Source organism: Centrocercus urophasianus, unplaced genomic scaffold (genome assembly GCF_019232065.1).
Source record: "Centrocercus urophasianus isolate 14NV4802_14NV808 unplaced genomic scaffold, USGS_Curo_1.0 seq_20, whole genome shotgun sequence".
In the NCBI taxonomy this organism is placed as follows: Eukaryota; Metazoa; Chordata; class Aves; order Galliformes; family Phasianidae; genus Centrocercus; species Centrocercus urophasianus.
The window spans coordinates 17,135,090-17,147,741 of NW_024884756.1; the positions used below are offsets into that span (position 1 = coordinate 17,135,090).

Consider the following 12,652-nt stretch of genomic DNA (forward strand, 5'->3'; position numbering starts at 1 on the left):
ACTGATGACATGTAGAACAGCCTGGTTCTGCAGTTCATGCTTCACTTTCTGAGACCAATGAAGTAGATGTTACTGAAACTATTGCAATGTAGCTTAAATAACGCTCTTGCAATTAACATCCCATTTTGATGACAAAACTTTTCCTCACCTGGATACAATCTAACCTTTGAAATTCCATATTTAAAAAAAAAAAACAAGGATAATGGTGTAGTTTTCCCCAGTTCTGTACAAGATAAAATGCTGCAGTTGTTTGGATCAGCATAAGTCTTCATATATCACACTTGCTCTTTTGTTGTCCTAAAACAATGAGCCAATGCCGTGTCATGACAGATCACCACACAAGCTCCAAATACCTTATACAATATTAAATATATTTTGGACACTAATATGGAAAATCAATGCACTTATTTCAAAAGTGAATCAGCAACGTATTTATTTACTACTTAGAAAAGGCCATACACAGAGGTTTAAAATCAATTTTTATTTAAATATTTACCAAATAATGCATAAGGTATTTATGCATTATTAGACGCTAAAATTAACTGATCATTTTTCTAAGGCAACTGCAGATAAAAACTGAATCCCTAAAGTCAAGTTGCTGTTCTGAAAGTGCCTTTGTTATCCCACTTCAACAAGACAGTGCTGCCACCAGCAGGAAGATAAGAGAACCTGACGATACACTGAAAAAGGCGACTGAATAGGGCAGAAAATCTACATAAGGAGCGATTCTCACAAGGTGAACTTTCAGGTTCCACAATGAGCAACCTCGTGGGAGCAATCAGTACGGTAACAACCTAATTGAGCTTTCCTATTACATCTCACCAACACACAAAGAAAACAGAATCTACATTTTGCACAGAATATGCCAGCTAACTATGCTATTAACTTTGGAAGAGCTTTTTTAAGTGAATGATCTGTTCAGGATTGTGGACTCAATTTCCAGTCAAATCACTTCAGAAAGGATTTACCAGGCTCACTGAAGACTCATAACATGCAAGTTCAAGTAGTATCAAAGGATAATTTCAGACCTTTTGAGACCTTAGAGTGTGCTAAATATTAAATCACAAATCAGAGGATGGCAGGCATAAAAATTCAGAGACCTCTGTGCAATCAGCTCACACACCTGTAAGTCTTCAGATGATATTTACGATCTCTTATCATGTGAGGGGCTCGGGACAGAATGGTATTCCGCAAAATCTTTCCAGCTCTGAGGATCTTTTCTGAAGGAACCTTGGTGATCATGGAGGAAAAAAAGGGACCAAGACACACACATTTAAATCTTTCCACAGTCTCTGTACTTATTTCTGCAAGACAAAATACAAATTCTTTTCCCCCTAAATTAAAAGTTCTTGTGTAAATGCTTACTTATGCAGAGCAATGCAATATATTATATACATTAAGTCTCTCATAATTAGCACATTAAGAAAGGCATGAGGTCAGCTGATTCCATTTATTTAGCAGCCTGTCTCTACAGCACATCTGTGTCCTATTACCTGTGTAATGGTTTTAGAGGGACGATGTGGGATGTGAGAGTCAATAAGAGGTGTCTGAAAAATAAAATTAAATTAAATATATTTTAAAGGTAGAACAATAAGGTAAAATAAACACCCTTAAAAAAAAAAAAAAAAAAAAAACCACCACAAAATGAACTAAAAAAAGCTGTAAAACCCATGATATGAATAAAGATGAATAAACAAACTCTAAGCGTTCTGAAGTGCTAATGAATGTTTCAGTGGCCAAACACCGGACCAGAGCTGGGGCTGTGAAGGCAGGGTTAGCTCCTCTGCTTGCTACTCTCAGTCCCCTGTGGGCATAACAGCATTTCTCTGCACATGACTGTCTCTACCATCACTCCCCCCCACCTCAGAAACTCTTACCTCCTATAGCACCTATTTCTATTTAGCTCTCTTCTCCTGGCATAACAAATGAACAGGAATGAAGGGAAAGCTCTGCTCCCACTATGTCTTTCCTAAACTGTCACACACTGTCAGCAACACTTTCACAGCTGCTTACCAGAGCCCTCTGAAGTGCAAGAGCCCACAGACCACTCACAGAGGCCTGGGTAGTGACTTCAACAATGGAGCTAGGGAAAGAAAAGTAAGAGCAGAGCAGGTGACTTAAATCTGCAAGAGGAGGAGTGAATGGCCAGGCCTCTAGAAGGGTCAAGAGGAGAAGGTGAAACAGAGGGGGAGAGGAAGCATGTTACAGGATGGATGGAAAAAGAAAGCAGAGGTTGAAATGACTCTTGAAATGGAGGGAAAACAAAACTGAATTTCAGCAGCCACCTCAGACTTGTTGGGAAAGCGTTTAGCTATGTTGCAAATAGTGGTTAACAGGACCAAATATGTTTCCAGTGTGGCACAATACAAGGGCTGAATTTGGTGCCCTGGGCTCACCAACATCAGTCTGCACCTAACACAGAAGTCTCCTGCCAGGGCAGGACTGTGCACTGTGGCAAAAACACCTTGCACCTCTACGCTAAGCACTGCTGAACTGCCAGGAACTGGTGTCCATCAGATGGACATCTGTTTGCTAACTCACACAGGATTTTAATGCTGTAACAAAGGCCTTGTGGAAATCAGATAGTGCTAGAACTAGGAGTGCAGCAAGAGACTAGAGGTCGGCTGAGAAGGGGAAGATGAGGGAAGCATGTCACAGAAATCAATAAAGATAAGAAGCGTGGCATTGAGAGGCCTGTAGATGAAAAATTATGGTTCTGTTTTTTTTAATACTAAATCTAAATCTCTTTTTTCAAAGATTCAGTTAATTTATAAACATTTCTGCCACCAAAAAGGGGGTGGAACATTGATATTTGTTCTGAACCTGTGCAGAGCATTCTTTAGTCAGTCTGTGTTTAGGGTTAAAACATACTAAAATAAGCAAGAATCTTTTGTAATTTGCCTCTGATGCAAACAAAACCATCAAGTAAAGGTTTCAAATATGTAGATAAGAATGACAAATTCAGAGACATCACCCTGAGCATTAATAATTTTTGCTTCCATTTTATTTTGAAATGATTTGATATTCTGTTCAATTTCAATGAGACTGAAGGAATACATGCTTAATAAGTTAAAATGGCACTGAAGTAATGTAAAAAGTATTTTTAAATTCTATATACTTAAAATAGACTTTTTTTAATCAACAAAGCATAATATACTAAAATATAGCTTCCAGATATGAACATACTTCAGAGGAGAAATAAAATATGTAACATAAAAAATACAAGACTCTTCTAGAATAGTGACTATATAAAAGATTCTTTCACTAGACTAGTGAAAATGAATGCACTTTTTTACTCTGTAATGAGTTTTCATTCAGTTACTACAAAAATGCATCAAACCAGTCATTGAAAAAAAGCAAAGATTAATGAAGAACTATCAATAAACCTCCTATTCTAATCGAAACAGAATATGAGAGAACTTTTGAAGAAATAAGATTCAAGATGAATGTGTGCAACATGAAAAAAAAAAACAAACCAAAAAAGTAAAGAAATCAAGGTAAAAGCTCAATCAGAGCACGAGAATCTGCAGCAGGAATGTTGCTCTCCTGCATTAGATTCTGACTAATTCAGAAGGACCAATTGAAAAAGCACAAAGTGTCTTGGATGAAGGTGATTTCATGAAATGATCCAGTGTCAACATCTTTCTGAAGGAAATAAAATAGAAAAAAAATGGGTTGGGAAGAAAAAATGCCTGCAGAGGAAGCTGGGGGAGGGGTGGGAGGATGGGAAGGGAAAACTAAATGGATGGCAAGTGTAAACTAAAACTTAAGGAGTTAAATTAAAACTAGCTTACTAAAGTGAACTAAAACTTAAGGACTTAAGGAGTTACAAAACGTGTTCCAGAAGTACACTAACAGTAAAGGAAAAGTATTGATCTGCTTGCTCAACAGAAGGAAATCTGTTGTCAGATAACTCAGAAAGTCCAAAAGCAGTTTGTTGGTTTTTTTGGCAGTCTTCATTAAACAGATAAGCAGCAGAGAGATAGCTAGAATCCCTAATAGCACAGTAGCACAGTTAGAGACTAAAATGTCAGCCTGAAAAAACGAAAAGAATGGATGAGAAAATTTATGTCAATTAGGTAATTTCAAATTGGCTGGCTTTGGAGAATTACATGCAGAAAATCTGAAAAGTTTGATGAACCAAAGACAGCTGCAGCCGTCTCAGAACTATCAGCACTCATCTCGGAGAGTTCTTGCAGACTAAGCAGTAGAAGATGCAAAACTAGGGGAACTGAAGCGTATAGACATGTCAGCCTAACTTGTCTTCCCAGAAAAAAAAGTCCATTCGTAAACAGATGGAAAAGAGCGTGGAGCTGAGTAACACATGATATACATTAATCAAGAACAAATCATGTCAAACTGATCTAATTTCCATCCAGCAATGTTGATGGGTTGGAAAGAACCAGTAGATTTTCACCTCTATTAATTTAGCAAAACTTCTGGTGTCGGCTTATATGATCTTCTCTTCTACAAAAGGCAGATCAAATTCTTACAAAATAGGTGCAAAGCCATTTGGAAAACTCCATTTTAAAAGCAATTCCCAGTGAAGTACTTCCCAGCAGGCAGTCATACTAAAGGTCTGTTTTGAAAAGTGTTCTCAAAAACATATCATATATCTGATACTACTAGCGTGGGATGAAGCAGAATGTACAGTGATTGATTTTGCAGGGAACTTCAGGATGGAGTGGACTGCACACTCACTGGAGAACAAGCTTATAAATTTGTTACAGTTTTGATACTGGCCTGAAAATACATGATGTTACTATGCAACACAGATAGTACTGACCACTTCTCTGAAGTAGACATAACCTGCTATAGAAAGAGAGTAGGGAACAAGTGTCTTTGCAGTAGTTTCAAAGAAAAACAAGGTTGATAACAGATATTAAACAGAGCTGATTAACTAGTGCCATACTACTCTGAGAGTGACAAATACAGTATGAGGATGCAGTGGCTGATTAGATATATAATGCAGTTCTGCTTTAGTCAATCTAGATAAGACCTAAGCTAAAGCACTGTGTCTTGTCTGGATACGTAATTTCAAAACCAACTAAACCAACCGAATTTACAGAACAGCAACAAGAATAATGAGAAAGCACAACACAAACAAAAACAAAGCTACAAAGTTTAGCTACAGAAAAGACATGTCACAGAGTGCAATTTTAAAAAACACCAAACTCTTCAGATTTAAAAGGCCTTTAAAAAGAAAAAAGAACAGACCTAGTACATTGCGTAGAGATCAGAAAACAGAGTATAAATTGCTGTGAGAAAGAATTCAGATTAGACATCAGTGAAGCTTTTCTAACAGAACAGACAGCGATACTGGCACACACTGGCAGGGAGATAAGGCTCGTCCATCTTTGGAGGCTTGAGACAATACACAGGGTGCCTGCCAGGAGTGACAGGTACAGTTGTGCGCGTGGCTCATGGATGGACTAGATGATTTCCTAAAAATCTTTTATATTCTGTGGCACTATGCAGTTTTCAAGGACACCTTTATGTGTCTAAAAGTACTTCAGCCAGAAGGTGATGCTGAAAGAGATGATCAATAACAAAACCTCCAAGCAACTACACTGGTCTCAAGAAAGGAAGGCAGCCACCAAGCAACCACTTGCCTGCCCAAGCTGCAGCTTCTCATAGATACTGCATTGAGCTTTGGTTGCACCAACCACAGGATGAAACACAATAAATGAAACCATATGGTTTGGACTGGGTTTGGAATAGAAAGGCAAGTCATACTTCAAACACAGAGAAGCATAATATCAATTCATTAATAGCAGATACAATGCTCCTATAAAAACTTCCCATCAGAAAAACTGGATTTTGCAAGGAATCATATAATAATTATCACAATTTGGTTGAAGTCCAAGTTTTACAAGTCTTCACAATTTTTGATCCTCCATTAAGGGATAATTAGAAAGCACTAAGAAGTAATGAGGGAGCTCTCCCCATAAAACAGCAGAGTACAGTGTGTTTAATTACTTTCTTCACACATTCTTGGATTCTTGAAGAAATAATGTGGGTAAAGCACCTGCATGTGTCTATTGATCACATTTTCCAGGACTTCTGAATCAGAGGAAAAGTTATCAGGTGAAGACCTCTAATTTGCAAACCTTTTATAATAGTTTAACAAATTACTGCCATCTCTCGGCCACAGTAGTGACAAGCTTTAGCTAATTCATGCCCTTTTCCAATTTGTGCCCTCAGACAGTTTACTATGATCTGCTGTTGCCACTTTAAAGAAGATGTAGATGGATCTGGATGGTAGAGAACAGGGGACTACAGGTGTCAGAAGAGGGAAGTAGAAAGAGAAAGCAAAATGGTTTTCAGTTTAACGCTGACAAACAATCTCTGTACGTTTATGAATTCACATTCAAGCAAACCATTCATGAAGCCAATCATAGAAACTCTCTTTAAATTGGGTTGAAGCAGAGAAAGTAAAAATCTTAGCTTGCAGTCCTCTGAAGATTCAAATATTCATGCATCCAAATCTAAATAGCACTATTCCAATGTTTAACATTATGCACACATCTAATCTCTGAAGAAATGAGCTTTGGATTGCAATCTGTAAGGCATGAGTTTCCTTTATTTCTGTGCTTCCTACATCAATGAGCAAACCACACATAAACAAATAAATAATACAGTGAATAACAATAATCGAGACCTAACATGACATCTGTATTTGTTGTTCATATCTGCTGAAAAAAAATCAAAGGACATCTCACATACAAATACTTTCCCTTTAAGTACCTGTAAAGAGATGTTTCTTCTGAGACTTTACATATGAATTAGTATCTTTTTAAGCAACATGGATCTTTTTACTCTCAAATGTTAAGGTAGGAAAAGTGTATTGCAAAGAACAAAAAAGAAAGAAAATAAAAGTCAGTGAATCATGTTTCTTTCCCATGACCTCAGTATAGATCATCTTAAGCAGAGAACAAGTTTCTGTATTTACTGGAGTTAAATAAGGTGTGTGAGGTTACTAGGGTGATCAGATAAACCTGCACAGGACCGTTGATCCCTTATTTACAACTGGGGCATTGAAAAGAACTGCAAATGACATCTGTTTTACTGCTGGCTGGCACAAAGAAAACAAAGGACAAAAGACACACAAGTTGAAAGGTGGCAGCATCAACAGCAACAGCAGCATCACTAAGACGTTTCCTTGTTTTACACCACTGGAAGTTAATGCTCTTGCTGATTTAGAGTCCAACCCAAACCCACTGAAATCATTGGGAAGTAACTGACTTAATGAGTTTCAAGTCAGGCCCACAGCATCTGATTCTGTTTAGGCATACTTCAGGAAGTAGAGCATCTTTAGCTCTTACCGATTCCAACTGTTGTCTGGTGCCTGTAATTTAGAATGGTGCTCAACTATCTGCTTACTAGCCTTTCAGGATGCTTACAGTGCCCTTCCTGTGGTTTACCAATGAAAAAATAAAACATATGAAAACCATTCTCACAGCAGTGTTGAAAGTGCAGACAGTCAGTATGATAGAGCTGAAAGCTAACAGAAGTCCCCACAGCACTCCTATGCAACACTTTCTCCTTTTATTCTTTACAGTCTTTCTCAAGTTCCGTAGAATTCTTTTCAAAAAGTTGCCTGTTTTGTAACGTTAGCTATGTGAGCTATTTCATACCCAGAGTATAGATAAGAAATCCAAATATGGCTCTTTTCTCAAAACAAACCAGTATTTCCACCAGTAGAGAGTAAAGAGTAATCAGGTATCAGGCGTACGACTAAGCATACAGTAACATAGCAATGAGAATACATTTCCAGATGGAAAGTGATCTTGGAAAGAACAACCTAAGTCAGCTGTCTTATCTGCAGAAATAGTGCATCTGTGCAGACTGCATCATGTCTGCTAATATGTTTTTGGTAAAACAATCCATGTGGAGAAAGCAGCTTGCTAAAAAACATCAGAGAAGCAGCTGGTGAAAGATCCAGTTGTAAAAAGGTTGTTTGAAAAGCATTTTTTATCTCAGCCTTACAGAATATATAACTAACACTGTAGGAATTCTTGGAGTCAGTTAGCCTTTGCTGGATCTTGGGAGCAGACCTATATATAACCTGCTGATACACTGATCAGTGATAAGCCTAGGCACACACGCCCAGCTCTGGGCATTTCTGACAGATTCTCCTCAGCCCTGCAGGACTGTGAGACACAGCACCAGCGCTGAGCCCCAGCCTCACCAGACTGCAGTCACAGCTCCAGGGAGACCTCACCCTGCTCTGGAATACAGAAGTGCAAATAGAAACACAGGCACTATTACCACGCTGGAAACATTCTGGATATTATAGTATCTCTCCACAAAGGCACGTAGCTGCTGGAGAACCAATCTGCGCTCTCCACTGCCTACTCTCCACAAAACAGCATCCATAGTCAAAGGACAAAGTGCTTCCTCAGGTCTCATAACTGGAAAAATCCAAACCCGACAACGACCAACCTCCTGCCATCTCTGTCATTGATTCAGCAATGCTTTGTGATTAGCAAAGGACAAATTACACAGAAAAGGCACTTGTTTCTTCCCTTCACTTATGTATAGCTAACACTGTGAGAATTCAATTGACCTGTAGCTAGTTTCTAAACACTCCAGATCAGTATTATTGAAGCATCATCAAGTTACCCATGCTCACAAAAGATGATCATACTTTCTTAAGAAACAACATCTATAAGCAGCAGAAGTGGAAAGCCAAACAAAGTATAGGTGGAGGAAAACAGAGACACAAAGATGTCTATAAAACCATGGAACCTCCACAGAAGCTTGTTTCACATCATATGAGCTTCAAAAAACAACAGCAACTGTAATCTAATCACCCAGAGGTTTAACTAAGTACAAGCTAACTAAACTAAACAGACTAGTATAAATTGTCAAGAATACTAGTTAAGACAGCCCAGTTTTATTCATTTTTAGAATTAATTGACTGCATGACCTTGAGCAAGTCACATCATTGCACTGTGTCTCACTTTTTCCTCTTTGGGGAAAGGAATGCTAGTAATTTCTTAGTAAAATGCTTTGCATACTATCAGTAAATGGTCTACTCTCAAAATATTCAGAGTAATATTAACTTTTAAAATCTACATTGTCTAAATGTAACGCAATGTAAAAATTAAGCTGTATTTTAAAGCCCATTCCAAAATTGCTTTTCTTTAGCAATCTAAATGCATTAATAGCATAAACAGGAAAATGTGTCCCTTTACAATCTCAAACACTATTAGTGTAGTAAATTTACTTTAGAAAGTTAAACTGAAATTGCATTATTTAGCACTTCTACAACGTTTCTTTGACAAATTGTAAATGCCTATCCCTCTTAGCACAAAATGATTCAGCCATTACCAAAAATGATACCTCACTGTGAATGTCAAAGAGAAAAAGAATATTGAAACAGACTATGACCAGTGCACAAAAAAAAGCCAGAACACACCTAATGATCTCTTATTTTCCTGTCATTTTTCTACTTCCCTACTACAATGAAACAGCTGTTACAACTACACTGCATGCATTGAATAAAATGTCAGAAAATGTTAACACCACTGTGAGTATTTCTGATATTCTGGTAGAGGTGTGGCTGCAGTTGTCATAAGGAATCTCAATCCAATATTGTTACAGGCTGCTCTGCTGCTGCATTTTATTAATCTACAAAAGAATCAATGTTTTTTTTTTTTAATCACCTGAGAACTACTGATTTCTTATTATCTATGGCTTTAACAGTCTGTTTACTTGAAATACATCTTGAAAAGCAAACTATAATGAAGATGAAAAATTAAAATAATATTAGACAGCAATGTTAAGACTTGCCACTAATACATTCTTCAGATAAGCAATTCAAAAGCAAACCAAATTGAAGCTAAAGACTGACAAGCTCAGGAGGATTTGTTTCCAGATTCCTTTGTAACTTCTGCACATACAAGCTCCAAAGCTCTCAGGAGCCATGCCTGTAGACAAATATGGCTATATGGATTCACCTGTGCCTTGAGCAAACCCATCACCAGAACTGCCCTCTGAGAAATACTTGATGAAGTCTTAGGTGCAAAAACTGGATAGAGTGTGAATTAAGGGTGAAATTGTGACCCTGTTAAAACTCTTCAGTGTAGTGAAAACAACACCCAAATGAGCCAAGAGTCCTACTGTCATCTGAGTGATACCAGTTTATCACATGACCTCAGATAGTTGTTCTGCCTCAAAGTGTTTCAACTTCTCCATCTGTAAAATGGGGATGACAGTATCTATTCACATCACTGACAAGTAATGAGAACGAGCAACTGAATGTTGCAAGCAAAATCCTGGAAGTCAAGTCACTACAATTTCACCCTAAGTATTTTATAATGTTTTTAACAAAAAAAGGAAGTCATCAAAGTGACATGGGGCTCATTGAAGATTATATCCTGAATTCCTCAGGGAGGGCAGCATCAGGATAACATCTCTGGCAAGCAGAGAAGGCGTGTTAATTTAAACCTGCTTTGTGTCTCTTCTGGTGATTCCAGGTTCCTTTGTCTTCTCAGTTCAGGACAGTGTACTGTGTGAACATACACGAAATGAAGAAACACTGAAGGAAGGAAGCACAGCTGTATCAGATTCCAACTGCTCTATCTACTCCTCCTCCTTCCTGTCATCCTTTTCAGAAATGAATTATTTATAAAAATGAACTGAGAAGGAATAATCTAGCAATATCCAATGCCACATCATCCATTATGCTACTTCACAGAAGGAAATCACATGATTTTTAATGATCTACATAGATCTCTTCCATCTACATAGAATATACTTTCTAATACAGGTAAATGGCTGTTTCTGTAGCATATGAAAGTAAACAGAAGAAATCCCACAATAAATGCTAGACCAGAACACATTTTTAAAAAGCACAAACATTTTTCTTTCAGCCCAGTATTACTTCAACAGCTTACAGTCTTCTGTCATAAACATAAAACCCATTCAAGCACTTCTATTTAATTTACCTATTTGTGCATCAGTGAAAAAGACAAGCATTCTGCTCTTGGCAAATATCCACAAAACAATCTTCTTATCTTCTTCAAAACTCCTCTTTCTCCCTGACTTCAAAAGCCTTGTCAAAGTCTACGGTGCTGATATGCTGAACCTGTTAACTGTCCTGCCCCATCTATATCAAATACTGTGCAGTTTATTGGGTGCTTTCATCTGAATACCAGATTTTATTTCCTTATGCAAACACCCTTTTTCCTACTGGTTTTGACATCAGACAGCTTCTGTTCCTGCCTGGGACACAACAGCCCTCACAGCTCAGAACCACATCACAGGAGGCAATATGCATCTTCTGAGGAAAACTCAGGAACATCAAATCCCCCTTCCAACATCAAGAGACATCAGGATCCGATTATTCAGCAAAGGGAGAAGTCCAACATTATAAATTCAGGGAGAAAATAACGGCTATAAAGGGTAGGAACTTCTCTTTCACAATAAAACCTAACTGTAATCCCACAGATTTAACCAGCATAAAATGAATCTCATAACTGACGTACATACAATCAGTTAATTCAGTGTTGTTCTGATACTTCATTGGAAGTAACTGTATTGATTGAAATCACACAAGGGTACTTGGAATCAAATTATTAGATCTGAAAAAAATATGGATTAACATCCCCTGTTTTTCATATTTATTCCATAATACAATTAGAATAATCAGTAAATAAAATACAAATGAGCTAATACACATCTGTGTGAGTAGTCGGCATTCCTAAGGAAAATAGTAAAAGAACAATACTAGCAAATCCTACTTATCTGAACAAAACATAATTAGTATTGAATAATAAAGATTTCATTTTTATAGATTTGCTCCTTACCCCCTCCCACCTTCCTACAGAGCTTGCAACTGCCCAGTTTGCTGCCATTTAAATCAACACATTCACATTCGTTTTTATTGTTTCGAGTTTCAGGTCACCTTCCCCAATAACCAGTTGGGCTCAGACACTTATATGCATAATGTGAGCATCTTCTGCTACTAAATGGACCTCTACTGCAACGTGGGGGCATGGGGGGGGTGGGGGAGGAAGTTCCAGAAATGCTCACAGAACACTGGAATAATTAAAATAATTAATTCAGGACTGATACAGAGAGGTAGAATTACTCTACCTGACATTTTCCCTAGCTAGCCACACCTCTTTACATACCAATTCCCTACAGTATGTTTCTGAAAGAAATGACCTTTTTTTACCTCCCTCAGTATGTATCTCAAGTTCTGTAAATTCTATGATGTCTAGCTTATAGGGACATCACAGAACCAACCCTGTCTTCATGAAATGGAAAGGGACCTGTTGTACGTATTTCGTAATTTATCTCCTTTCTTCTTTTTATCCTTAATGTTGCTGTTAATTTTCACATCAGTACTAAAAACATTGCTTCCTTCAACTGAAATTCTGCCCCTACCATCTCTCAACTGCTCACCTCCTTTTTAATCATAAACTCCAAATCTTCTTTGGCTTAACTGTCCCCTTAGAGAGGACCGCTGTAGGCTGTATAAAAGATAGCTACTTCTGCATTAGGTTAAGTAAATCACAGCATGAAGATGAACAGTTAATGCTCACTGCTGCAGAGAAGTTTAATTACTGTAATCCAAACCAGCCTGGAGACACTGATCACACAGAATACTCACAGCTGACTTGTTTGTCTAAAATACCAA

General features: G+C 37.7%; 1 protein-coding gene across 4 annotated transcripts in view; it reads right to left on the reverse strand.

Annotated features, from left to right (window-relative positions):
- Positions 1 to 12,652, reverse strand: part of RAPGEF4 (Rap guanine nucleotide exchange factor 4) — a 142,966-nt gene that overhangs the window by 53,090 nt on the left and 77,224 nt on the right. For 2 of the 4 annotated variants that reach the window (XM_042822544.1, XM_042822540.1), the window contains 2 exons: positions 1,494 to 1,547; positions 1,124 to 1,230 (listed from right to left, as the gene is read on the reverse strand). In XM_042822544.1, the coding sequence (XP_042678478.1) occupies positions 1,124 to 1,230; positions 1,494 to 1,547 (161 nt within the window). The remainder of the gene's footprint in view (positions 1 to 1,123; positions 1,231 to 1,493; positions 1,548 to 12,652) is intronic. The other 2 variants (XM_042822542.1, XM_042822543.1) reach the window with 1 other exon arrangement.